The 27,225-nt window shown below is 52.9% G+C and overlaps 1 protein-coding gene, 1 long non-coding RNA gene and 1 other non-coding gene across 3 annotated transcripts; 1 reads left to right on the top strand and 2 right to left on the bottom strand.

The window, feature by feature from the left end:
* Positions 1–172: 172 nt before the first annotated feature.
* LOC117094534 (probable hydrolase PNKD) lies at positions 173–25,592 on the bottom strand. The gene is made up of 9 exons (XM_033230286.1): positions 25,271–25,592; positions 7,046–7,161; positions 6,807–6,919; positions 6,178–6,236; positions 5,336–5,428; positions 4,815–4,978; positions 3,358–3,444; positions 2,385–2,500; positions 173–2,147 (listed from the first exon to the last, which is right to left on the bottom strand). The coding sequence occupies exons 1-9, from the start codon at positions 25,432–25,434 to the stop codon at positions 1,974–1,976; spliced, it is 1,086 nt and encodes a 361-aa protein (XP_033086177.1). The 5' UTR covers positions 25,435–25,592; the 3' UTR covers positions 173–1,973.
* LOC117094537 lies at positions 14,693–15,936 on the top strand. The gene is made up of 2 exons (XR_004441572.1): positions 14,693–14,986; positions 15,631–15,936. It is a non-coding gene; the product is annotated as an uncharacterized LOC117094537 (long non-coding RNA).
* LOC117095555 lies at positions 19,463–19,563 on the bottom strand. The gene has a single exon (XR_004442081.1). It is a non-coding gene; the product is annotated as a small nucleolar RNA U13 (small nucleolar RNA).
* Positions 25,593–27,225: the final 1,633 nt, after the last annotated feature.

Genomic DNA, 27,225 nt, shown 5'->3' on the forward strand with positions numbered 1-27,225 from the left:
CAGGCGTGAGCCCCCACGCCCAGCCTTTGGGCATCATTTCTGATCAAAACTCTTGAAGTGCCTAACTGCAAGTTCGCAGGCCTGGGGCTGAGATGGCAAAACTGCGAGAAAGTTCTCTGCTGTTTTCACTCATGTAGCCACAAAGACAAGCTGTTGGGTGATCAAGTCCTGGTTAAATCATTCACTCATTCAACATTTATTGAGCGCCTATTGTGTGCTAGGCACCGTGCTAGGCGCAGAAATACAGAGATGCATAAGATACAGTCCATGCCCTTAAAGATTCACAGTCTAGAAGGAGAGACAAACATGTAAACAAGTAAAATACAGTGTGATAAGTGCCACAGCAGAAGCATTGACAAAGTGCAGAGGTAGCCTGGAGGGGAGGGGCACAGGGGTTGCCTTCCTGGAGGAGGGGCCTTTGAGGGGATCGTGAGAGATGAACAGGTACTTGCCAGGCAGACAAGGCAGGAGGAGCAGGGGAAGGCATTCCAGTTGGAAGAAACAGCATGAGCGAAGGCACAGAGGCATGAAACTGCATGTCTTGCTTGGTGAGTGGGGAACTCTAACTAGTCTGGTGGTATTGCTAAAGTGCACTAGAGGCTGCGGCTGAAGAGGCGGGCAGAGCCAGATCATGAGGGGAAACTGAGGGCAGGGGCATCTTGGAGGGTCACCAGAGGTGAGCACAGCCCGAGAGCAGGCTTTAAAACAGGAAAAGAGGGCTCCTGGCTGACCCAAGGTACACCTGCCTGAGGACCACAGGGTTCCTCGCTGTGGCTCCAAAGGAATCTGGACCTAAGAGCAGAGGAACAGCAGAGCTGGAGGTGGAGTGAGCAGAGGGGCCGGGCCAGGCCTGGGGCCCAGAGCTGCCATGCACTCCTGTGCTCTGCTCAGACTTCTGATTTCCAATCTGCACGTCAGAGCCCCTCCTCCCAGCCGGGTGGGGGCCAGTGGGAAATCACATGGGAATGTGGCTGGCAAACCGCAAGGGCCAGATGAGTGTCAGGTTACAGAATAAATCTTTACTAACTCAAAGAAGAAAAGGGCTGCAGATAAAGCAGGAGAGATTAGTTAGATGGAGGAAGGCAGGCAGATGTGCCTAAGAACATGGGCCAAAGTGAGAAAACTACAGCTGCCAAAGAGGACCGTGGCTGTCTCTCCCCTGACAAGGAGGGGCCCTTTTGGCCCAGGGCAGGGGCAGAGGCCAGCGGGCATGACCAGGCCAGATGCGCAAGGAGAGCGTGTGACCTGCAAGACTGTGAGGCTCCACACTCCAGACTCCAGTGTCTCCTTAGCTCAATGAGGAGGTTTCCTTGGCAACCAGGACCCTCCTTCTTCCAGGCTGTAGGGAGGCCACTGAGGCAGAGAGTGGCCAGCCAGCCTTCCAGCCCTTCAGTGTTCTTAGGAATGGCTCTGTCTGAAAAATGACTTTGCAGGGATGGGTGGGGCAGGGAGGCTGTGGGAGGAGGGCAGAGTCTCAGGACACCAGAGTCCAGCTGCCCCTCTGAGTAGTGCTTTTGCAAGGCATCACACTTGAGGCCACTGTGAGGGGCTGAGCTTCTTTCCCAACCCTGGATTGGGGAAGGGCAAGATGGACTCAACCTGCGTGGGCCCTCTGCCCTGGGTTCCAGGGCTACAGTGAGATGAGGCCTCCCGACGGAGAAGCTAACAGCAACCCCCAGGTCCTTTCTGCCGTCCCAGGAGTAGGGAAGGAGGGGACCCTCCCAGTTGGTAGGGTCTGGAGATGTCTCAAGACCCCTCCTTTCCTCTCGCCGTTGATGAGGCAGCCTCATGCTGTGGGGTTCCCAGCCTCCGACTGGCCCCCTTCTCTTGGCTTCACAGTCTCATCGCCTGGTGCCTCCCCTCCCCTGAGCAGTGTGGGGGATGATGCCCGCTTGGGCGCCGATGGAGGTGGTGGTGTTAGCGATGAGAAGGATGGTGAGGTGTGGGTGTCTGGGCTGGAGGCGCTGGGGGCATCACTTGCTCTTGTGCATGTCCTTCAGCCGGCGGAGCTCTTCCAGGAGCTGAGCCCGGGAGCAGTCATCATCCCCCGTGGGGCCCGGCCCCGGCCCCAGAGCCTCTTGTAGTGCCAGGCAGTGGGTCCTCAGGAATGGGTTGTAGGAGCGCTCCTCTCCCAGGGTAGACGGGCACTGTGGGCAAGAGGAACCAGGTTTGGTGGAGAGAAGCTGGGAAACGAACCCAAGACAGAGAAGCCTGATCCGACTCCTGCCCCATCCTGGAGTTCAGGAGTTCTGACTTGAGGGCCCGTGGACCAAACAGGTCAGAGCTTTGGGGAGGTGCTCGCAGGCCTGGGGTCAGCATGGATGGGTTCCCGCTGGGGCTGAGTGCCTGCCCACACAGCTCCTCCTGGACCCCAAGTCCCTCACCGTGCCCTTGCGCTCCAGCCGCTGCCGCTGCACCCACTGCATCTTCCTCTCCCGGGCCAGGTTCTCGGGCTCCACCACGCCTGCAAAGCCCAGGTTCTCCTCCGCATACTCATGACCTACCCACAGCCACGGGGGTGAGACGCAGAGCAGAGAGAGATTGGTCAGAACAGTCTTCCCTGCCCCAGGTCCAGGCTGATGGGCACCCTACCACCAGGGACAAGGGCAGCACTTCCAGGAAAACCCCAATCTCCAGGAGCTGCTTCTCTAACTGCGGGCACAAGTCAGCCATGGGTGAAAACGTGGCAATGGTTCCAGGGGAAAAAACCACTAGACCTGGAGCTGGCAGGCCTGCATCTAGCCCTGACTCCGCCACTGCCTAGTGTGTGACCTCAGTCTAGTCATGGCACCTCTCTGAGGCACCATTTTCTCATTTGGCAAGTGGAGAGAACAATGATGCCACCAGATACAGATGTACCTGCTGTGTTCCTGGTGCCTAGAACAGAGCCTGGTATGTGTTAGGTGCACAGAAAGCACTTGTTGAATGTATGAATGAATGAATGAATGAATGAATGAATGAATATATGTTCTGAGGATTAACAGATATCTGTGAATGTTTTCAAGCACTACAAGGCAATGGTTACATGCAGAGTGGATTTACTGACTTCTCCCCAGATTAAAAAAAGGCTATTTTCTGTTCTGGGCTTGGGCTATGAACAATTAGACATCTCTCTGGAATGCCCTGGGGCCTGCAGGGCTCCCAAGAGGCTGAAGTCTGGCTGGCAGGGGAAGGTAGTGTGAGAAGCAGAGGTGTTATGGAGTCAGCACTCCAGGAGGAAGGGAGGCCAGAACTCTGCGTCTACCCCTGGAGGTGGAGCTATGTTGCTTCTGGCCAGGAACTGGGCTGGCCTGCTTTCTAGGGGAGTGAGGGGCTGGGAAGGCCCTTGGGATAGGGAGTAGTAAAGGGGTGTCTCACCAGGCCACAGCAGGGTGTCATCCCCTAGCCCCAGCACTGTGTCCAGTGAGCTCAGCATGGTCTCTGCGTTGCCCTCAAAGGTCCGTCCTGGCGGGGGGTTGGAGGGTGTGTCACAAGGCGCCAGGATAACACGATATGACATAAGGCACACCCAGACAGGTGGGAACCAGCTTGAAATGCTCTGGCTGGCCACCAGCCCTGACTGTGCCCTTGCCAGGCCCACTCCAGGCATCTATTCCTTCCTTCTCACTGGGAGCTGCGCCCAACTGGTCACCCCTAACCAAGCCCATCTGAGGCCTCCGTTGCACACAGTGACACTTGAAGGGAGGGGCTGCAGAATCTTCAGGTTGCAGGCCCCAAGCTTGGTAGACGCAGGGCTGCTCTTTCCTGCAGAACACTTCTTCGCCTAGGCTGCCCTTTGGGATTCCATGCAGCCTGGGACTTGTGATCCTCACCCACCCCCTCACCTAGCAGTTCTAAACTTTTCATAACCTAGTCCTGTCAGTCACTGTATCAGAGAACCAGGCTCCACCCAGGGGAAACTAATTCCCTGCATTCTCTCATTCTGTCCAACAGCTGGGGCAAGTCTTTTTTATTTTTGAGACTGAGTCTCATTGTTGCCCAGGCTGCAGTGCAGTGGCACAATCATAGCTCACTGCAACCTTGAATTCCTGGGCTCACCACCACACCTGGCTAATTTTTGTATTTTTTGTAGAGACAGGGTTTCACCACGTTGTCCAAGTTGGTCTTGAACTCCTGGGCTCAAGCAATCCACCTGCTTTGGCCTCCCAGAGTTCTGAGATTACAGGCCTGAGTCACTGCTCCTGGCCTATAGTATTTATACTATTTAATTTTTTTTTTCTTTTTTTTTTTTTTGTGACAGAGTCTTGCTCTGTCTTCCAGATTAGAGTGCAGTGGCACGATCTCAGCTCACTGCAACCTCTACCTCCCAGGTTCAAGCAGTTCTCCTGCCTTCAGCCTCCCTAGTAGCTGGGATTACAGGCACGCACTACCATGCCCAGCTAATTTTTGTATTTTTAGTAGAGACGGCATCTCACTGTGTTGACCAGGCTGGTTTTGAACTCCTGACCTCAGGTGATCCTCCCACCTCAGCTTCCCAAAGTGCTGGGATTACAGACATGAGCCACCGTGCCTGGCTTATTTTAAAATATTTTTGTAGAGATAGTCTTGCTATTTTGCCCAGTCTAGTCTCCAACTCCTGGCCTCAAGTGATCCTCCTGCCTCAGCCTCCCAAGGTACCCCAAGGGCAGTCTCAAGGATTAAAACCAGTCTGAGTAACACAGATGGAAGTAACTGCCACGGACACAGATGGAAGTAACTGCCACGGCAACACCTGTGCTAAAACTAAGGCTTCCGTGCTCTCCACGGGACTGTGGCTGCCCTGGCTTCTGTCTCTCCCTCCTCTCCCAGTTCCTCTCTCTTTCAGGGGGACTCACCACAGCCAGAGAGGAAGAGCAGGTCCCCTGAGAAGAGGCAGGAGGGACCCTTGTAGGGCTCCCCATCCAGTAGGTAGACCAGATGGCCTTGTGTGTGGCCAGGTGTAGCCAAGGCTCGGATCTGAAGCCGTCCCACGCTGACCACATCTTGATGACACAGGGGACTGGGGAACAAGGGAGTAGGGGAGAGAAGGTACTGGATCTGTGCCATGCTGATCCCTGCCCCCATCCCAGGCCCAAGGGGCTGGGTTATTCACAAGAGGGTGGGCTCCCATACAAAAGCAGATACCCCAATGCCCAGGGTCTCAGGTCCGAACACTCCCCCTTTCCTCTTTTGGGGACTAAGGCTGGATCAATTGGAGGATGGGCAGTGCCAGTCTTCAGATAGGCAGGGATTGGGCCAGGAAGGGCACTGGCAAAGATCCACCTGTTGATACCCCTGAAACACTTCACTGAAGGCTGGGGGTGGGGGAAAGGGCCCATGGAAGGGGCCTAGGACCTTGCCTAGGTCAAGGACTTACTGGGTGAGGTAGGGGATGCCGTCCTGAGGGCTCCCGTACACCCGACAGTCCCGGTGCCGCCGGCTGAGGTCACGGTTCCCTCCACTGTGGTCCCTGCAGGACGGCAGAGACAGGCAGGGGGCTTCAAGGGGCAACTGTACCTAAGCCCCCCTCTTTCCCACAGCATCTCCAGGCCTTTAAGTGCTGGGGCTGTGGCTTCTGGACTGAGCAAGTTGTCCACACCTCTAGGCCTTTGTTCAAGTTGTTCCCTTGCTCAGAACATCGCCCCTAACAACTCAAGCTGGTCAATGCCAGCCGATCTTCCTGGACTCTCAGCTCAGGTCATCATCTTTCAATTCTCCAAGTGGATCTGATCACACTTTTCCTGGGCCTCCCATCCCTGTACCCTGTTGCCAACTGCTACCTGAATATTACATACTTCTTTTGTGAAGACAAGGTCTCACTATGTTGCCCAGGTTGGGCTTGAACTCCCAACCCTCTTGCCTCCACTGTTATGTACTTTGATACAGGGCTATCTCCCCTATTGGTCTCAGAATTTCCTTGATGGAAGAGTCATAACTTTTGCCCATGCCCAGTGTGCAGTAGGTATCTAATACATGCCCATGAAATGAAAGAGAAATGACTGTCCTGCCCTCCTCTGGGGCTTCAGAAGCTCGATAAATGGAGTGGTGGAAGACTGTCCCCTTTCCTCCCTCCCTGCTGGTGTCCAGGTGACTTCACGAGGAAGGTGGGTGCCGGCCTGTACTGACTTCTTGACCTCCGGTCCCGGCCATCCTCACTGGGCTCAGTCCTGGCAAGCCCAGCTGGACAAGGGTGGGCCAGGGAAGACGGGAGCCCCTTACCAGTGCTTGTGAGTACAGAGAATGGCGACCAAGGTGACCCCTTCCTTTTCAATGGAAGCCTGCAGGAGAGAGGAGGTTTGGAGACTGGGGAGCAGGATGCAAGGAACACTTAAAGCAGCAGGATCCAGGAGTGTGGGTGCTGGTAGAGAGGAGAGGAGAGGAGAGGATGGAGAGATGAAGTGGAGGGAGGGCATGGGGCTGGGGGGGAGAAATCCGGGAGTGTGAAGCACGGGGCACATGGAGGCAGAGGGACAGACACAGAGAAATAAGGAATGGGAGGGAAAGACAGACAGACCCAGATACTGACAGACAGAGGTAACAGAAATAAAGGGGGTCTGAAGGGGGCCAATGGGAGTGAAAGCCAGCCTGGAAACTCACTAGACCCACAGTCCTGGGCCAACACCCCCAGCCCTCTGGCTCTGCATCCCCCACTGCTGCTCACCCCTTCTGCCCAGCCATGCCCTGTACCTCCCTCCCCCAGGCCATGTGTGTGCATGTGCACGTGTGAACATGGAGCATATGGGATATATCTCACGGGTAGACGGACAAGGGTCAGCCCTCTCTAGCAGGGGAAACTGCCAGTCCCCAAGGTGACCCCAGGCACCCCCTGCTCCCTGCCCTCCCCTCACCTGCACAGCGCGAGGGTCTGAAGGGTCCACAGCCACAGCCAGCTGGGCCTGGGTGTCGATGATGAGGTAGCTGTAGTTGTCCGAGAGGACAGGGATGGGAAGCACCTTCACTCCTGGGGACAGAGATGGGCTGTGGGCAGGGTAATAGGCAGGGAGCCCAGGGGCTGGGGTATGTGAAGGGGAGTAGGAGGGCGGGGGCACAGAATGGGGGATGCTGGCCAGGGGCAATCAGAGCTCACCATTGAAGAGGCGGGGCTGGGTTTTCGAGTGGCCTTTAGGGTAGCGATTCCGAGCCCTGCGCAGCTGCTGTCGGTAGAAGAGGTACCCGAGCCAGGTGCGGGTGTACAGGCTGTACCTAGAGAGCGAGTGGGTGGTCTATGGTTAGCCTTTCTCCCTAGCTCCTCTAGACCCCTTCGTGATGCCTGCAGGCCCGACATCTCCATTCCTTTGGTCACCCCGTGAGCCAATGCAATTCCATCCTCACTTATTATGTGCCTACTGTTTGCCCTGCTTAGCGCTCATGACAAGATGGAGAATGAGACGGACACACCTAGAACTTGCAATCTATCAAGGAGATGTGAACTGAGGAACTCACAGAAGAGGATTGGAAAGGCTGGGCGCGGTGGCTCACACCTGTAATCCCAGTACTTTGGGAGGCCGAGGAGGGTGGATCACCTGAGGTCAGGAGTTCGAGATCAGCCTGGCCAACATGGGAAAACTCCATCTCTACTAAAAATATAAAAAGTATGGGGCCAGGTGCGGTGGCTCAAGCCTGTAATCCCAGCACTTTGGGAGGCCGAGACGGGCGGATCACGAGGTCAGGAGATCGAGACCATCCTGGCTAATATGGTGAAACCTTGTCTCTACTTAAAAATACAAAAAACTAGCCGGGTGACGAGGCGGGCGCCTGTAGTCCCAGCTACTCGGGAGGCTGAGGCAGGAGAATGGCGTAAACCCAGGAGGCGGAGCTTGCAGTGAGCTGAGATCCGGCCACTGCACTCCAGCCTGGGTGGCAGAGCAAGACTCCGTCACAAACAAACAAACAAACAAACAAACAAACAAAAAAAGTAGCCGGGTGTGGTGGCGCACACCTGTAGTCCTAGCTACTCAGGAGGCTGAGGCAGGTGAATTGCTGAACCTCAGAGGCAGAGGTTGCAGTGAGCCAAGATCACATCACTGCACTCCAGCGGGTGAAGAGCAAGACTCCATCTAAAATAAAGAGAGACTTGGATCTCTTTTTTTTATCTCTTTTTTAATCTAGCCCAGGGTCTAGCACCTCTGATGAAGTAACCTTTGCAGGGAAAAGGGAGTAGGAATTAGGAGGCTGAAATGAGGTAGGAAAAATATTTCAGAAAGAGCAGTGGTGGTCAAACTTTAGCATGCATCCTAATCATCTGAGGAAGGTTGGGTGAAGTGGCTCATGCCTGTAATTCTAGCACCTTGGGAGGGAAGGAGAGAGGATCACTTGAGCCCAAAAGTTCGAGACCAGCCTGGGCAACATTGTACCCTATAGGGTCTCTACAAAAAAAAAAAAGAATAGCTGGGTGTGGTAGCACATGCCTGTGGTCCCAGCTACTCAGGTAGCTGAAGCAGGAGGATTGCTTGAGCCCAGGAAGTCGAAGCTGCAGTAAGCCATGATTGCACCACTGCACTCTAACCTGGGTGACAAAACAAGATCCGGTCTCAAAAAAAAAAAATCATCTGAGGCTGGGTGCGGTATCTCATGCCTGTAATTCCAGCACTTTGCGCGGCCAAGACAGGCGGATCACCTGAGGTCAGGAGTTTGAGACCAGCCTGACCAACATGGTGAAACCCCATCTCTACTAAAAATACAAAAATTAGCTGGGTGTGGTGGTGCATGCCTGTAATTCCAATTATCTTTTTTGTAGATGTAGAGATGGGGTCTCAATTTGTTGCCTAGGCTGGTCTCAAACTCCTGGGCTCAACTAATCCTCTTGCCTTGGCCTTCCAAAGTGTTGGGATTACAGGTGTGAGCCACCGTGTCCAGCCTGAAATTCTCTTTTTTTTTTTTTGAGACAGAGTCTCGCTCTGTTGTCCAGACTGGAGTGCAGTGGCACAGTCTCGGCTCACTGCAACCTCTGCCTCCCAGGTTCAAGCGATTTTCCTGCCTCAGCGTCCCGAGTAGGTGGGATTACAGGTGCACACCACCATTCCCGGCTAATTTTTTTATTTTTAGTAGAGACAGGGTTTTGCCATGTTGGCCAGGCTGGTCTTGAACTCCTGACCTTGGGTGATCCACCTGCCTCGGCCTCTCAAAGTGCTGAGATTACAGGTGTGAGCCACTGCGCCTGACTGAGCCTGAAATTCTTTTTTTTTTTTTTTTGAGAGGGAGTCTCACTCTGTCGTCAGGCAGGGGTGCAGTGGTGTGATCTCAGCTCACTGCAACCTCTCCCTCCCAGGTTCAGGTGATTCTCCTGCCTCCGCCTCCTGAGTAGTTGGAACTACAGGTGTGCACCACCATGCCCAGTTAATTTTTGAATTTTTAGTACAGACAGGATTTCACCATGTTGGCCAGGATGTTCTCAATCTCTTGACCTTGTCATCTACTCACCTTGGCTTCCCAAAGTGCTGGGATTACAGGCATGAGCCACCGTCCCTGACCCTGAAATTCTTAATGATTTTATCTTTGACCTTGTGTCTTGTAAGTGGAGCCTGATAGGACAGTGGGACATGCAGGGAGCAGGAGACACATACAGTGAGTATACTCCGTTCCTCGCTTACCATACCTGTACAGAGTCTGCAATGCCTGTGAGCACACAGATCTGGGGGACCCACAATGCATGGGAGTTCAACAGGACTCAAAGCGAGTATAAGGTGAGTGCACACCTATGACTGACCCAAGAGGCCAAGCTTTCAGTTCAAACTAGAATGTGCTTCAAGTGCACAAAGAAGACAGACGTGTTCTAAGAAACACGAATGACCAAGGAATTCTGCTGCGTCCTTTCTTGCTTTTGTGTTATCCACCCATTTATGCTGCAAATAGCGATACAGAAAGGAAGGGGAAGATAGGGTAACCAATCCATCCTTTTCCTTTCCATCCTTCCTTATTAACTGGCAAGCCAACAGTGCTGGCAGAATGTGCACATATTAAGAATTGAGCCGGGCGCGGTGGCTCAAGCCTGTAATCCCAGCACTTTGGAGGCCGAGACGGGCGGATCACGAGGTCAGGAGATCGAGACATCCTGGCTAATACGGTGAAAAACCCGTTCTACTAAAAAAATACAAAAACTAGCCGGGCGACGAGGCGGGCGCCTGTAGTCCCAGCTACTCGGAGGCTGAGGCAGGAGATGGCGTGAACCCGCGAGGCGGAGCTGCAGTGAGCTGAGAGCCGCCATGCACTCCAGCAGGGCGGCAGAGCAAGACTCCGTCTCAAAAAAAAAAAAAAAAAAAAAGAATTGAAAGCCGGGTGCGGTGGCTCACGCCTGTAATCTCAGAACTTTGGGAGGCCAGGGCAGTGGATCACGAGGTCAGGAGTTCAAGACCAGTCTGGCCAAGATGGTGAAACCCCATCTCAACTAAAACTACAAAAATTAGTTGGGCGTGGTGGCAGGTGCCTGTGATCCTAGCTACTCGGGAGGCTGAGGTTGCAGTGAGCCGAGATTGCGCCACTGCACTCCAGTCTGGGTGACAGAGTGAGACTCCATCTCAAAAAAAAAAAAAAAGAATTGAAGGCTGGGCGCGGTGGCACACACCTGTAATCCCAGCTCTTTGGAAGGCGGAGGCTGGTAGATCACTTGAGGTCAGGAATTGGAGACCAGCCTGGCCAACATGGTGAAACCCCATCTCTACTAAAAGTACAAAAATTAACAGGGTGTGGTAGTGGGCACCTGTAATCCCAGCTACTCAGGAGGCTGAGGCAGGAGAATTGTTTGAACCTGGGAGGCAGAGGTTGCAGTGAGCCAAGAACACACCATTGCACACCAGCCTGGGCAACAAGAGTGAAACTCCATCTGAAAAAAAAAAAAAAAAAACAATGAACTGAAGGCCAGGTGTGGTGACTCACGCCTGTAATCCCAGCACTTTGGGAGGCAGTGACGGGAGAAGTGCTTGAGCCCAGGAGTTTGAGACCAGACTGGGCAACATGGTGAGACCCCATCTCTACTAAAAATGCAAAAATTAACCAGGCATGGTGGCACGCACCTGTGGTCCTAGCTACTTGGGAGGCTTAGGTGGGAGGATCACTTGAGCCCAGGAGGTCAAGGCTGCAGTAAGCCATGTTTGCACCACTTCACTCCACTCTGAGTGACACAGGAGACCCTGTCCTGGTAAGAACTAAATATATATATCCATGTATAAGCTAAGAAATATTAATTATGTAGTTTCTGTGATTCTACAGGAGTTAAATGTTCTTATATTTGTATTTAAAACAAGCATTGCACAATATTAAGCAAATGGTAAAATTCCTGCTAATAATTTAAATGCTTCTTAGAATTACATTCAATAGCAAATTAAAAACATAACAGGTCAAAACAGATTGTAGAAGAAAAAAAGCTTCATATTTTAGTATTTTTAATGACTATTTTTTCCCAACTTTTTTTTTTTTTTTTTGAGAGAGAGTCTCGCTCTGTCGCCCAGGCTGGAGTGTGGTGGTGCGATCTTGGCTCACTGCAAGCTCTGCCTCCCAGGTTCTTTCATGCCATTCTCCTGCCTCAGCCTCCCGAGTAGCTGGGACTACAGGCACCTGCCACCATGCCTGGCTATTTTTTTTTTTTTTTTTAAGTAGAGACAGGGTTTCACCATGGCAGCCAGGATGGTCTCGATCTCCTGACCTCGTGATCCGCCTGCCTCGGCCTCCCAAAATGCTGGGATTACAGACATGAGCCACCGCGCCCGGCCTTTTTTTTTTTTTTTTGAGACGGAGTCTCATTCTGTCACCATGCCGGAGTGCAGTGGCATGATCTCGGCTCACTGCAACCTCTGCCTCCTGGGTTCAAGTGATTCTCCTGCCTCAACCTCCGGAGTAGCTGGGATAACAGGCGCATGCCACCACGCCTGGCTCGTTTTTGTATTTTTAGTAGAGACGGGGTTTCACCATGTTGGCCAGGATGGTCTTGATCTCTTGAACCTCGTGATCCACCTGCCTTGGCCTCAAAAGTGCTGGGATTACAGGCGTGAGCCATCGCGTCCGGCTGACCCTAAGTCTCTACAAGGATTGACTGTGTATGTGGGAGCAGGTGCAGCTGCTCTTCAGACCCCTTAGGGAAGAGCTAGCTGATTTGTCTGCAAGCAGTTGGGTGAAAACCAAGCAGGTTTCCATGGCAATTTGTAGAAATGATTTAGGTAAAGTTTAATCACTGCACTGTCTGCTCTATGTATCCATGGGTTTATATTGATTGGCAATCTGGGCACATGATTGAAGGGCTTTGCCAACCTTTATTTGCCTTTATGTTCCTTTTTTGTAGGCCTTCTTTTTTTTGGTTTTATTTCTAAATTAGATTTGGCCAAGCTACACTTTCATTTCTTCAACAATATTTACTGAATCCTTGCTATCGGCCAGGCACTGAACACACACTGAGCAAGGCAAACTCACTGTCTTTGTGAAGATTCTATATCTAGTAGGACAGACAGGACGATTAACATTTTTTTTTTTTTTCAAATGGAGTTTCACTCTTGTTGCCCAGGCTGGAGTGCAATGGCTCATTACAACCACCGCCTCCCAGGTTCAAGCGATTCTCCTGCCTCAGCCTCCCAAGTAGCTGGGATTATAGGCATGCGACACCACACCTGGCTATTTTTTGTATTTTTAGTAGAGACGGGGTTTCTTCATGTTGATCAGGCTGGTCTTGAGCTCCTGACCTCAGGTGATCTGCCTGCCTCTGCCTCCCAAAGTGCTGGGATTACTGGCATAAGCCACCGTGCCCAGCGTTTTTTTTTTTTTTTTTTTTAAGAGATGGGATCTTGCTCTGTCAGCCAGGCTAGAGTGTGGTGGCTCAGTCACAGCTCACTGAAGGCTGAAATGCTGGGGTTCAAGGGATTCTTCCACCTCAGTATCCCGAGTAGCTGGGACTACAGGCATGAGCAGACATACCCAGCTAATTATTTTTATTTTTTTTTTTTAAGAGAAGATGTCTTGATTCGCTTCCAGGCTAACACTGACAGTTTCTAACACATAAGAGCACGTTCTAACACCTGGAGACCCTAGTCAAATCACCCAAATACGATGAGAAAGAGAGAAAGAGGATATTTGCATAATCTCAAAGTATCTGCTTCACAAAATAACCACTAATTATAAAGACCATAGAAACCTGACTGACTCCACCTTAAGCCAGTGATCAAAGTTAATCTCACCAGTAACAATATATAGACATCATTTGCCTCTTGGTATGACGTACCAAGGAGGGCACAAGATCACTTCTGTGGTATTTGTGCCAAAAATGCAAATCTCTAATTCTTTTTTGGGACTTGCTCTGTTGCCCAGGTCAGAGTGCGGTGATGTGATCCATAGCTCACTGCAGCCTTAATCTCCTGGGCTCAAGCAATCCTCCCACCTCAGCCTCCTGAGTAGTTGGGACTACAGGTGCATGCCAGTTAATTTTTTACATTTTTAGTAGAGATGAGGTCTCACTATGTTGCCCAGGCTCTACTCTTCAAATGTATGGACAAGATGAAAGATACACTGAGAAACTGTCCCAGACTGGAGGAGACCAGGAGATAAATGCAATGTGGGATCCTGGACTGGATTGCAGATCAGAGAAAGGGTAACAGCAGGGAAAAATGGTGGATTTGAGTAAGCTCTGAGAGTAGTTCATAGGATAGTATTCATGTTAATTTCTTGGTTTTGATGACTATAGTGAGATTATGAAAGATGGTAGTATTCAGGGGCGAGAGGCATATGGGAATGCTATGTAGTATTTTGACAAGTCTGAAATCATTTCAAAATGAAAAGTTGTGTTTGTTTGTTTGTTTTTACACTGAATCTTGCTCTGTCACCTGGGCGGGGGAATGCAGTGGCATGATCTTGGCTCACTGCAACCTCCATCTCCCGGGTTTAAGCAATTCTCCTGCCTCAGCCTTCCTAGAAGCTGGGATTACAGGTGCCTGCCACCATGCCAAGCTAATTTTTATATTTTTAGTAGAGACAGGGTTTCACCATGTTGGCCAGGCTGGTCTGGAACTCCTGACTTCAGGTGATCCTCTTGCCTTGGCCCCCCCAAAGTGTAGGGATTATAGGTGTGAGCCCCAGCGCCTAGCCCAAAATGAAAAGTTAAAAAATAAAATTAAATAAAATTACCCTTTCCTCTGACAGACACCACCTTGCACCAATGCCTGAGTCCCGTTCCTATCTTCATTTCTCGCTACATGGGCTTATGGAAAGAGCAGAGGCTCTGGCAACAGAAAGATCTGGGCTTCCATCATAGCCTGGCCCCTGTTGACTCTGTGACTTTGGGCAAGTCATGAGTTTCACAGATGAGGTTCCTCATCTATAACATGGCAATGTTGTGACTTACCCTGAAGGACTGTGCGAAGATTAAGTGCCTAAAATAAGAAAACTAATGTAAAGCACTCAGCCAAGAGCCTGGCGGGTGGAAGATGTTTAGCAATTGTTGTTTCCTTCCCAAATTCAGCCAGGCAGTCCTCCCAGCTGCTAAAGCAGGGTCATGCACATCTGGGAGGGGTGATAAGCTCCCCACCTGCCCTTACTAAATGCTGACTACATGTGCCCAGGTTCTGTCCCTAACAAAGGACAAGATCTGTGGGGGCAGGGACCGTGCACCAAGAAGCCGCAGTAAACAAGGCCCCTCCCTGTCACTCACTGTATTTGGCAAATACTGTGCAAGATGGACACAGTGGAGATAGCAGAAACAAGGCAGAAGGGGCCCTGCCTTCCGGGAGCTTGTAACGTGGGGAAAGGGAGGGCCAACAGACATTAAACCAGAAACTGGATTAGTCAGCAAACTGCCAGTTAACTATGGCTGGGGGTGGAAAAGAGTGGCCGGAAGGGAAGAGGCCCTACTGTAGACAGGGTGCCCAGGGAAGGCCTCGTCCCCAGAGGGTGACATTCGTGCTGGAAACTGCAAGACCGAGCCAGCGGCATGGACGGTTCTGGGTGATGTGGCACCAAGGCAGGAGGAGTGTGGAATTTTAGGAATTGCCAGGAGGCCTCGGAGTCTCTAGGCAGGGCTGGAGGGACCAACAGTGCTGGAGAAGGGGTCAGTGAGGTGTGCAGAAGCCAGGCCATGCAGAGAGTGGAAAACGGCTGGTGGGCGTTAGAACAGGGTGCACAGGATCAGACTCCCTTTCTGAGAGCTCACTGGGCTGCTGGGTGGAGAAAAGGGGCAGGAGGTACCGAGTCATCCAGGTGGGAGAGAGACAGGGGCCTGGAATAGAGAGGGTGCTGGAGGTGGAGAAGGTAGGGTGGCAGAGGGATGGGAGATCTGTGCCTGGCTTGGATGTGGGCTAGGGACAGGTTGCAGTCCTTGCTGGCCTGAGGTCTTGATCTTTGGGCAAAGCAGGAGGAGGCAGGGCTGAGGCGGGGGAGGAGGAAGGGAAGGGAAGAACAGCCTGAGGACCTAGTGGCTCTCCCCAGCCCTGTGTCCCGCCCTGCCAAGGGCTTCCACAGGACTCTCTAAGCCACTTAGCTCAGGCTCTTCCTCCATCTGCCTGCAGAGTTGGTGAGTGACAATCCCCACGGTCAGCTCCCCGTCCTGCTCCTTCTCTTTCTGGGAAAGGCCCCCTGTCCTTACAGTTGCATTTAGCCCTCTCCCTGGCATATGCAACCAAAACAGGATCCCTCTCAATTTTGCCATCCACTGCCCCCCACTGCAGCCTCACCTGTGGAAACAGGCCCTGGAAACTCACTTAGGGTCTTATAAGAGCCTCTGTCCCCCAGCTCTCTACCTCCGACCCAAACTGCAAACCACAGGCAAAAAGAAGTTCCTAAAGCGCCGCGTTTTGCTGAGGCTTGCTCCTGCTCGAAAGTCTTCGGTGGCTCCTCACTGCTTATGAACAAATGTCCAACTTCCAGTCAGGCCTTCTGGAAACTGAGACCACGGGAGTCGCCACCCCCTCCCTTCCTGTACCACCCAAGGATAATCCCGTGCTCCCAAGAGTGAAAGGACAGAAACCCCCTAAATGACTGCCACCAGCAAAATGTACAAATAAATTCCAACATATTCAGACCTTGGAAAACTGCGCAGCAAGGGAAACACATGATCTAGAGCAACAGGTTTCAACATTCACAACGCTCAAGCACGTATCGTTATGCTGAGACATACTGCAGAGAAAACAATATGACAATATTCATTAAAAATACAAAAGCATGGCTGGGTGCAGTGGCTCACACCTGTAATCCCAGCTCTTTGGGAGGCTGAGGCAGGTGGATCACCTGAGGTCAGGAGCTGGAGACCAGCCTGACCAATATGGTGAAACCCTGTCTCTACTAAAAATACAAAAATTAGCCGGGCATGGTGGCGCGTGCCTGTAATTCCAGCTACTCCGGAGGCTGAGGCAGGAGAACTGCTTGAACCTGGCAGGCTGGCAGGCAGAGGTTGCAGTGAGCCAAGATGGTGCCACTGCACTCCAGCCCGCGTGACAGAGTGAGACTCCCTCTAAAAAAAAAAAAAAAAAACATGCAAATCAATCATGTATATTTTTTGGGTTTTTTTTTTGAGACAGAGCTTCACTCTTGTTGCCCAGGCTGGAGTGCAATGGCACGATCTCGGTTCACTGCAACCTCTGCCTCCTGGGTTCAAGTGATTCTCCTGCCTCAGCCTCCTGAAGTAACTGGGATTACAGGTGCCTGCCACCATACCCAGCTAATTTTTTTGTACTTTTAGTAGTGATGGGTTTCACTATGTTGGCCAGCCTGGTCTCGAACTCATGACCTCAGGTGATCCACCTGCCTCGGCCTCCCAAAGTGCTGGGATTACAGGCATGAATCACCATGCCCGGCCGGAACCTGTGCCCTTCTGTCTTCAATCCCCTGCTCCACCTTCCCAGGATGTCACTGCCCCATGTTATGGCCCCTGGTTTCTTTTTTTTTTTTTTTTTTTGAGACAGAGTCTCGCTCTGTCGCCCGGGCTGGAGTGCGGTGACCGGATCTCAGCTCACTGCAAGCTCTGCCTCCCGGGTTTATGCCATTCTCCTGCCTCAGCCTCCCGAGTAGCTGGGACTAACGGCGCCCATCACCTTGCCCGGCTAGTTTTTTGTATTTTTTAGTAGAGACAGGGTTTCACCATGTTAGCCAGGATGGTCTCGATCTCCTGACCTCGTGATCCGCCCATCTCGGCCTCCCAAAGTGCTGGGATTACAGGCTTGAGCCATTGCGCCCAGCCGGCCCCTGGTTTCTTAAGCCATTATCAGAGATACAGCTTCTTCTTTTGCTGGAGGCAAGAAGCAGGAACTCACTCCCCTAACCTCAGTTTCCCTTTCTGTCAAATTGAGTGCTCCCCTGCAGCCTGGACCAGTAAGTTTACTTGACTCACAAGAAAATACTGATGCCCCAGGCCCAGATGTGGGTTCACACTCTCTGCATGGGGTTCCCAGGCACGGTCAGCAAGCTGGGATCTAGGACAGTGCTTCTCTAAAATGGGCCTTGGCCCATCTATATTAGAATGATCTAGGGGTGCTGGTTAAACAAGAAGATTCTGACCTTCTTCTCTCCCTCCCTCTTCCTAGCTTTTGATTCAGCAGTTCTGGGGCCAGGAACTACCTACCCATCATCACCTCACCAAAAAGAAGATAAAGTTTCCTAATTTGTCCTCTAGGACTTAGGTGGGAGGCAGAAAAGCCATTCTGCAAGGTGGGGAGCAGCCAGCCTGGGTAAGTGGCAGCTGCCCCGAGGGACCCTCCCTGTGGGGTTACAGCTGCAGACAGTGCCAGCGCCTCCAGTGTAGGGTCAAAGTGCACCTTCTACTCCTTGCCTCAGTGAGCCAGCAGTTGGTGTCTCTGGTATCTGAATGTGAGCCTCCAGCCCCATGGGAGGCCATGTGTGACAGCTGGGGACAGTGAGCCACTGCCCCCCCAGATGCCCCCCCCTCTGACACACAGTGGAAAACACACAATGAAGCTCTTCTTCTCTCCTCCATAGAGCCATTTCACCATCCTGGGCAGCCCTGAGAGAAGCCTGAAGGTTTTCAAGCCTCTGTCCCAGCTGGGCCCAGGGCTGGCCTCAGGCCAGGGGGAGTAGGAGGGAGGGTGGAGGGCAGGGGAGCAGCAGAAAGGGGGCTCTGCCTCCCACAGAATGACCTGGAAAGCCCTTATTGCCAGGGTCACCTGCCTTGGCTCCTCCCTTCCTCCTGTATCCGCTAAATGGCCCCCTGATCCCACAGGGCCCCAGACTCCACTGGGACCCAACGGACAAGCTCAGGCTGGTGGGGTCTCTGGCCGGGGACTGTTCTGGCTTCTCCCTTCGTGTCCTCAGGACCCAGACTGCCCAGGCTCTGCATCTTACCACCGACAGGGCACTCCTAATGAAACGGAACTGAAAGTGCCTGTCTGAGAGCTGAGGGACCTGGAGGGCCACCAGGACACAGGCTTCTATGGGACTCAAGGTCTGCTCCAAGGCCCCTCAGGAACGCAGAGAGCACCTCCATGTTTTGTGCATTCTCAAAACTGAGGAAACCGAAGAAGATAACGAGACGGCTAACAGGCCCTTGAGGGTGAGGGTTTCCCGAAGCTGCCAGCATGCCTGGGGGCGGGGTGACTTCCTCACACCCAGGAGAGGGACAGGGCTGCTCCGCGGTCAAAACAGGAGATCCCCGGGACGAAGGGGATGGGCTGCTGGGAGCTCTTGTCTAGAACCAGAAGCACAGTAAGAGCTGGTGGCCTCTCCATGGTGTCTCAGCCCTGGCTGGGAGGCCTTAGCTAGTTCTGTTTCCATGGGTGTAATCCCAGGCCACCTGCCCGCCAAGGGCTCTGGGCTTTGTTTAGTTTTGGTTTGTTTCTTGTGACTTTCTCCTTCTCTCCTCACTCATCCCAATCCCAGGCCTTCCTGATTCAATCCTGCTCCCTAAGCTAGGCCTGAGGGTCCCAGAGGGCCACCAAGGACACAGGGTTCTAGTGGAGCTGGGGTCTGCTCCAAGGTCCCTTAGTTTTTGTTTGATTGTTTGTTTTGACACAGAGTCTCGCTCTGTCATCCAGGCTGGAGTGCAGTGGCGCGATCTCCGCTCACTGCAAGCTCCGCCTCCCAGGTTGCAGCGATTCTCCTGACTCAGCCTCCCGAGTAGCTGGGATTACAGGGGTGCGCGACCATGCCTAGTAAATTTTTGTATCTTTTAGTAGAGATGGGGTTTTGGCCATCTGGTCTATCTATCTTTTAGTAGAGATGGGGTTGGCCAGGCTGAGATGGGGTTGGCCAGGCTGGTCTCAAACTCTTGGCCTCAAGAAATCTGCTTGCCTTGGCCTGCCAAAGTGCTGGGATTACAGGTGTGAGCCACTGTACCCGGGCCAAAGGCCCTTAGGAACACAGAAAGCTGCCAGGAAGTCCGATCCATGAACACCTAACTTCAGTACAAGCAAGAATGCGCACGGGAAGCTAGAAGAGGGAAGATAGTGCTGGGGGCAGTCTGGAGACAAGAGGTTTATTTTGACTGAGGAGGCTGGGAAGGCTTCATGGAGAAAAGGGCACCTGAGCCAAGCTTTTCATTCTTTTATTCATACATGCATGCATTCATTCAGAAACTTTTTTTCTTTCACATCAGATGGATACCATGCTGACATCACCACAAGGTTTGAGGGATGCGCATGTTACCTTTGCGTGTGAAAACTCAATCATACTTAGGAATTAAAAAAGGATCATTCAGAGGCATTTAGTAAGGGCTACCTAGGTGCCAGGCACTGTTCTGGAATCTGGGATACAGTCTTGAACAAAGCTTCTCCCCCTGTGTAGCCACATTCTGGTTGGGGGAGAAGAACAATCAACATGTAGTGTGTCCCATGGTGATGTGAACTAGGGGAGCATAAAGCCAGAGAGGGGACAGGGTGCAGGGGTGGGGGTGGTGCTACGTTTATGTGGGGTGGTCAGGGCAGGGCTCTCATATACGGCAAAATTTGAGCAGAGAACTGAAGGAAGTGAGGCAACAAGCCATGCGGAGCCACAGAAAGGCCTGAAGGGAGGGGTGTCTTGGTGTATTTGAGGCCTGGGATTACAACAGGCAGAGACAGAATTAGCCCAGACCTCTCAGCTAGGACTGAAGCACCGTGGAGAGGCCACCAGCTGTGGCTGAGGCAGAGGAGCAGGCTGAAGGGCGCTAAAAGATGTGGTAGGGATGGGCAGGTCACAGAGGGCCCTGAAGCCATTCTTTGAACGAACTTGGACCTCATGAGAGAGGTGGGAAATCGCTGGAGGAGTCTGAGCAGAGAAGTAATCCATTCCTGACTTAAATAACAGTTTCTTTTTTTTTGTTTTTGAGATAGAGTTTTACTCTTATCACCCAGGCTGGAGTGCAATAGCGCAATCTCGGCTCACTGCACCCTCTGCCTCCTGGGTTCATTCAAGCGATTCTCCTGGCTGGCCCAGGGTGGTGGCAGTGGAGGCAGGGAGAAGTGTTCAGATTCTGGGTACCTTTGAAGGTGAGCTTTGAAGATGCAACAGAATTTGACAGTAGAGACGTAGGGAGGAAGGAAGGCAGGACAGGTCAGACAGAAGTGCAGGAACAGCTCAGGCCTGGGGAAGATGAAACTGGGCAGGTCTGTAGGGGGTGTGGGAGGGCTGCAAAGGCCTGGGCGAGGGGCGTGGCTCCATTATGTTGGCAATGTGGCTTGCAGAAGTGGACACTTGCTCAGAGCCACACTTTGAAAACTAACCAGGCAGCAGCGGGAAGCTGTGTTAGTGGGGAGAGCAGAGAGCAGCAGGGAGGCATGAGGCTGCTGTGGGTGCTCTGGCTGTAGCTCTCCAAGGTCCCACAGGCCTCAGAAAAGAAAAGGATCCTGCTCCCCTCCTGCCAGGCTGCGACGTGGATAGTCCAGCTCATCTACCTGGCCTCATTCGGCGGCTGGGAGGATTCACTCAAGGACCCTCCCATCAGGCTCCTGCCACTCTTGAAGTCAAGCCAGTGGGACTCATTGGCCCCAGCTAAGGGCTTTCCTCTTGCAGAAGTAGAGCAAGCTAGGTCCATCCCAGGGAGGGTTGCAAGGGTCAGGAAGGACCTTCTACGCCTCGGAATGGAGAGGGGGCTTGGTCTAGGAGGGAAGGCTGTCACTAGGACTGGCTTTCCCCACAGGCCAGCTGCTACCCACTTCCTTGGCTCTGCAAGACACTCGCAGACCTGCCTGTGTCCTATCCATCTCCCCTCTGCAGACAGAGGCTCTTCTCAAGACTCTGTTCTGCAAAATCCCCACAACTACCCCTAAGAAGGCAAAAGGGCAACTGAGGCATGAATCAGGGAGCACACACGGGCGAGTCCTACATTCCTGATTCAACTCCCCAGGTGTATCGTGCTGCTTCTGGGGAGCTTGCCGTGCCCTGCCTCCTCCCGAGTTTGGGTCCCCCCTTTTTTTTTTTTTTGAGATGGAGTCTTGCTCTGTCGCCCAGGCTGGAGTGCAGTGGCCGGATCTCACCTCACTGCAAGCTCCGCCTCCCGGGCTCACGCTATTCTCCTGCCTCAGCCTCGGGAGTAGCTGGGACTACAGGCGCCCGCCACCTCGCCCGGCTAGTTTTTTTGTATTTTTTAGTAGAGACGGGGTTTCACTGTGTTAGCCAGGATGGTCTCGATCTCCTGACCTTGTGATCCGCCCATCTCGGCCTCCCAAAGTGCTGGGATTACAGGCTTGAGCCACCGCGCCTGGCCTATTTTTTTTTTTTTTTTTGAGATGGAGTCTTGCTCTGTCGCCCAGGAGTGCAGTGGTGCAATCTCGGCTCACTGCAAGCTCCACCTTCCGGGTTCACACCATTCTCCTGCCTCAGCCTCCCGAGTAGCTGGGACTACAGGTGCCTGCCAGCAGGCCCAGCTAATTTTTTGTATTTTTAGTAGAGACGGGGAGACCTCCTGACCTCGTGATCCGCCCACCATGGCCTCCCAAAGTGCTGGAATTACAGGCTTGAGTCACTGCGCCCGGCTGGGCCCTTGTTTATATGTGTTCACATGTGCTTTCCCCTTCCCTGCAGAACAGTGATCAGAACCTGTTCATATCTGGGACCCCACAGTCCTTACCCAGGGCAGCTGGGTGTTCCCTGGTTGAATGAAGGGATGTGGAGTTTCCTGCTGGGTGGTGAGTAGGACAGGCTTGGAAGACAGGGGTGGAGTTATGTAAGGAAGCTCCGGAAGGACACAGGGCCATGGATCCTCTCCCACCCAATGCCAGGTCACAGCAGGAACACTTGCTAACATTTCCTGAACACTCTTTGGGCCAGGCCCTGTGTATTTTAGGTGCGGTTTCATTTGATCTTCACAGGAGCCCTATGAGGTAGGCATCCCCAACCCCATTTTATAGATAAAAAACAACGAAGGCACAGAGATGTTACTTGTCCAAGGTCACATGGCTACTAAGCAACAAAGATAGGATGCATAAGCAGATTTGTCCAACCCCACATGCTATGTGCTTAGCTACTATCCACACTATCTGCCAGGTGCCATAGCGCCCCAAATGCATGTGTCTCACATCAGGTTCGCCTGTGGCCACTGTGCTCAGTTATCCTCATCCTAAGACAATTGTAGTTACGGTTAAGGAAAGCCTTTTATAAAATTGCCAAACACCAGGGATGCTGATTATTAGTGATAACATGGCCAACAGCTCTCCTCCCGGTGAGCCTGGTGTTTCCATCATTTCCTTTCCACCCCGGTAGAATCCTCTATTTGTGATCCTCCCAGCCACACCTTCAGGTTGGTAGCACGTGTGCCCTCCCCCTCCCCACCATGTCCTGTCCCATCCCGTTCCCCCTTCCTCCCCATCCTTCCTGGAGACACCCCTGGCACCAACACCTGCCCATTTCCACCCTAGAGTTTCCTGCAAATATCCCCTTTCCCTCCCAGCAGCCAGCAACCTCTCCCCCTGGGGACTGGGCTGATTGTTTCCCAGACTATGAGGAATAGGGTCTGGAAATCTGACTCCAGGCACACCCTTCAAATCTGCAAATTTGAGGAGTGGATTCCAAAGCAACCTTGAAATCCAGACACAGAAAAGCCTGTAGAAATACTGCATTTTGAAGAAGCTCTCCAATGATTCCAGTTTTGGAGATCTGTAAAATCCCAAGTCCCAATTTCCAGGCATACCCACACCCTCAAGATTCTGAGATAGTGATTCTGGCATTCTGATCTCAGGAATTCTGATTCCAGTTCCTTATGGAAACTTCTATTTTCCACTTCCTCAGGCCATTTGTATGACCTCAAACTTACTAATTTTGAAAGCTAGAAGTAGATTTAAATATCTTTCCCCAGATAAGACTGTAAAATTCCCAGAAATTTTATGGGGAGAAAATGTTTCCATTAAAAATCCCAAATATGGGCTGGGTGTAGTGGCTCCTGACTGTAATCCCAGCACTATGGGAGGCCGAGGTGGGCAGATCATGAGGTCGGGAGTTCAAGACCAGCCTGACCAACATGGTGAAACCCCATCTCTACCGAAAATACAAAAATTAGCCAGGTGTGGTGGCGAGTGCCTGTAGTCCCAGCTACTCAGTAGGCTGAGGCAGGAGAATTGCTTGAACCCAGGAGGTGGAGGTTGCAGTGAGCTGAGATTGTGCCACTATACCACTCCAGCCTAGGGTACAGAGCAAGAGTCCATCTCAAAAAAAAAAAAAAAAAAAAAAAAAGGCCAAGTGTGGTGGCTCATGCCAGTAATCCCAGCACTTTGGGAGGCCGAGGCGGGCAGATCATGAGGTCAGGAGTTCGCAACCAGCCTGACCAACATGGTGAAACCCCGTTTCACCATGCCAAGATCACGCCATTGCATTCCAGCCTGGGCAACAGAGCGAAACTCCGTCTCAAAAAAAGAAAAAAAAGAAAATTATTTAGATACCTTCATATTTGGGGATTTCTTTTTCTTTTTCTTTCTTTCTTTTTTTTTTTGAGACGGAGTTGCTCTGTTGCCCAGGCCTGAGTGAAATGGCGCGATCTTGGCTCACTGCAACCTCTGCCTCCCAGCTTTAAGCGATTCTTCTGCCTCAGCCTCCTGAGTAGCTGGGATTACAGGTGCCCACCACCGTGCCCAGGTAATGTTTGTATTTTTAGTAGAGATGAGGTTTCACCATGTTGGCCAGGCTGGTCTTGAACTCCTGACGTCAGGTGAGCCAGCCACCCACCTCAGCCTCCCAAAGTGTTGGGATTACAGGCGTGAGCCACCACGCCTGGCCTAAATATTTTTCAGTCTCATTATTTTAATGCAATATGCAGAGCAATGGTAACTTACTTGGCGCATTATCTAAACGGTGACCAAGGTTTAGGATATTAGAGAGATGTGAATGCTCCAAAAGGCACAAACACAAGATCCCCACCCCACCCTCCAGCACCATGTTTTTCTAGTTTTCCCGTCCACTGAAGCCTTTATATCTCCGCTTTTTAGACTGTGAGTGGAATCCTGGGCCTAAAGCTTCTGGGCATGTGGGTGGTTTGGGGAGGAGAGGGTGAGTTGCACAATGTCTGCTCAGAAGCTCAGGAAATTCCCAGGCTTAGGCTCTCCCCACAACCTGGCCTGTGGCCAGGGCTCTCACAGTTCCCATCCCCAACATTACTGTCCCTAAACTGGGGCTTGAGGTCCTGACCCTTGGCCAGGCCGGTAGTAGGAAGGAGACAGAGGCCCTCGGAGGCCTGTCTTCTTCCCTGCCTCTCAGCGTCCCTGGGGCTGAACAGCGCTTGCTAGTCACCACCCTCCCCTGGGGCCAGGAAGGAAGGGGTAGAGGGAGGCAGGAGGGCAGAGTGAGTGGGGGAGGGTCGATGGAGACAAATCACTGGAAAAGTGGGCAGAATCAGTTGGGTCAGATTTCACAGCCTGGGGCTTCCACTAGGGCCAGGCTGTGGTTAGAAGGAAATGGACACGCTGGAATCCAACAGGGTTGAGACCCTTGCTTGGGACAGAAGAACCTAACTTGACTGGTGAGAAGTTGGGTGCTGGGGAGTGGGACAAGGACATACGGAAGGAGTTGGCGGTTTTAAATGTCAGACGGTGGGAGGCATTCCTTCTCTCCGGCACTTGCCATCGGAGTGCGGGCATCTGCTGACCTTACCCCCGGACAGGGATGGTCTTTCCAGCCCTGGCTATTGCACTATCCTCCTGTCCAGCTTCCTGGTCTCCAGCCCCTTCTGTGGCACTTTTCTCCAGATGTTCTCTCACGCCTCCTTCCGTGGCCACCCTGGCCCGCCTCTCCGATCCTCCTTCCCCAGCGTATCCCAATTCTCCAGCCCCCCAACTCAGTGGCTTCTCCAGTCCGTCTCCTCGATCCCTCTTCCCTTAGACCAAGCCCCGTCCTAACCGCCACGCCCACCCCCAGCTCCGGCCCCCGCCTCCCGGTCCCCTCTCCCAGCGCGCCCGCCTCCCGAGCCCGCACGCTTCGGAACCCGGGCACTAACCCGATTCGGAAGAGCAGCCGCTGGCTGTGCGCCATGAGCAGGCCGCGGAGGCCCCGCCGCACTCGGCAGCCGCGGGGGCTCACAAGTAGGACGAGGACAAGGACGAGGAGGAGCCAGCAGCCGGCGACCCACTGCCACGGCGCGGGCCAGCCCAGCCAAGCCATGCTGGGGGCAGGCGCGCGCCAGTCGGGCGGGGCTGGGCGTTGCTAGCCAACGGCCCGGCCCCGGCCCCCCGCAGGGAACCTGCGGGCAGGCTGGGGGCGTGGGGGCGTTGTGGCCCCGCCCCGACCATTGACCGCTGCTTTGGACCCGCCCCCTCGCCACCTCCGGCGGGGCGAGCACCCCGAAGGCCACCGGCTTGCGGGGCGGCCTGGCTCCGCCCCCGGCCGGCGGCCAGGAGGCGGGGACGCAGCGGGCCGCGAGCCTACGCTGATCGGGGTCCACAGTAGCCTGAGCCCTGGGAGGGGATCAGAGCTCGTAGTTCGCCCCGCCCGCCTCCCCGTCCAGGGCACTGCTACAGTTTCTCAGCTGGCAGAAACCTGAGAGATCCTCTGGGTCAGCTGCCATTCATGGATTTATTCATTCGCCGAATTACTTTTCTAGCTTCTCCTATGTACTTGGCACTCTGCCAGGCTCTGAGGCGGATGCAAAGGTCAAAGGCACAGCGTCTGCATTCCTGGAGCCCACAGTCCGGAATCCAGCGAGGAAACGAACCAAATAAGCAACCAAACAAAATTATATCTGTTTATGCACACACATACATATTTGCGTGATAAATTGTGAAAGGAAGTCAAGGAGGGGGCAATGATATGGAGCACAGAGAGGGCCAGCTTAGATGGGGAGGGCCTCCCCAGCAGATGACATTTAAGTCCTGCCCTGAAGGATAGGAAGAGGCCACACAAGCTCTGGGGGAGCAACATGACCTAGGATATGTAGCCGTCGGTGGCACAGGGGGCCTAGGGCTGGGGCATTCCCACTCCCAAACCCAGGGCGATTTCCACATCACCGTTCCCAGCTCCCTCACTGCTGCCCTCCTGATGGATTCTAAAAGTTGTTAAGGTGCCTGGAATGCTAGTAGGTGTGAGGGCATGCATGGTGTTGGTGAAATCTACAAATTTAGGCACAGGAGCCAGGGCTGGGCTCATTTTGACTCCAGCCCTAGCTCTGGCCCAGGACAGGAAGGGAAGGGAAGGAAGTGCTCTAAAGAGTCAAGCTCAGCCAGGCTCAGTGGCTCACGCCTGTAATCCCAGCACTTTGGGAGGCCAAGGGCGGGGGGGTGGGGGGATCACCTGAGGTCGGGAATTTGAGACCAGCTTGACCAACATGGAGAAACCCCGTCTTTACTAAAAATACAAAATTACCTGGGCATGGTGGCACCTGCCTGTAATCCTAGCTACTCGGGAGGCTGAGGCAGGAGAATCACTTGAATCCAGGAGGCAGAAGTTGCAGTGAGTCGAGATCGTGACATGGCACTCTAGCCTGGGCAACAAGAGCAAGACTCTGGCTCAAAAAAAAAAAAAAAAAAGAGTCAAGGTCGGCCGGGAGTGGTGGGTCACGCCTTTAATGCCAGCACTTTGGGAGGCTGAGGCGGGCGTTTCGCTAGGTCAGGAGATTGAGACCATTCTGGCTAACACGGTGAAACCCTGTCTACTAAAAATACAAAAAATTAGCCTGGCATGGTGGCGGGCGCCTGTAGTCCCAGCTACTTGGGAGGCTGAGGCAGGAGAATCGCTTGAACCTGGGAGGCGGAGGTTGCAGTGAGCCAAGATCGTGCCACTGCACTCCAGCCTAGGTGACAGGGCGAGACCCGTCTCAAAAAAACAAACAAACAAAACAAGTCGAGCTTACCTCTGATGCTGCTGGGAGGTGTTTGAAGGGAGATTGGTGAGGAATATGTTAAATTATCTTCAAAGTGAATTGTAATTCCAACACCTGAATCTAGGTTTAATCCAGAA

This window comes from Trachypithecus francoisi, unplaced genomic scaffold (genome assembly GCF_009764315.1).
Source record: "Trachypithecus francoisi isolate TF-2019V2 unplaced genomic scaffold, Tfra_2.0 Lachesis_group13, whole genome shotgun sequence".
NCBI lineage: Eukaryota > Metazoa > Chordata > Mammalia > Primates > Cercopithecidae > Trachypithecus > Trachypithecus francoisi.

What these genes read in the sequence shown, in the direction of transcription:
- LOC117094534 (XM_033230286.1), bottom strand. Translation starts at nt 25,434, where the DNA reads ATGGCTTGGCTGGGCTGGCCCGCGCCGTGGCAGTGGGTCGCCGGCTGC. An exon ending in GCTCTTCCTCTCTGGCTGTG is followed by an intron (nt 3,445 to 4,814) that starts GTGAGTCCCCCT and finishes ACCCCCCGCCAG; the next exon opens with GACGGACCTTTGAGGGCAAC. An exon ending in GGCTGGAGCGCAAGGGCACG is followed by an intron (nt 2,148 to 2,384) that starts GTGAGGGACTTG and finishes TCTTGCCCACAG; the next exon opens with TGCCCGTCTACCCTGGGAGA.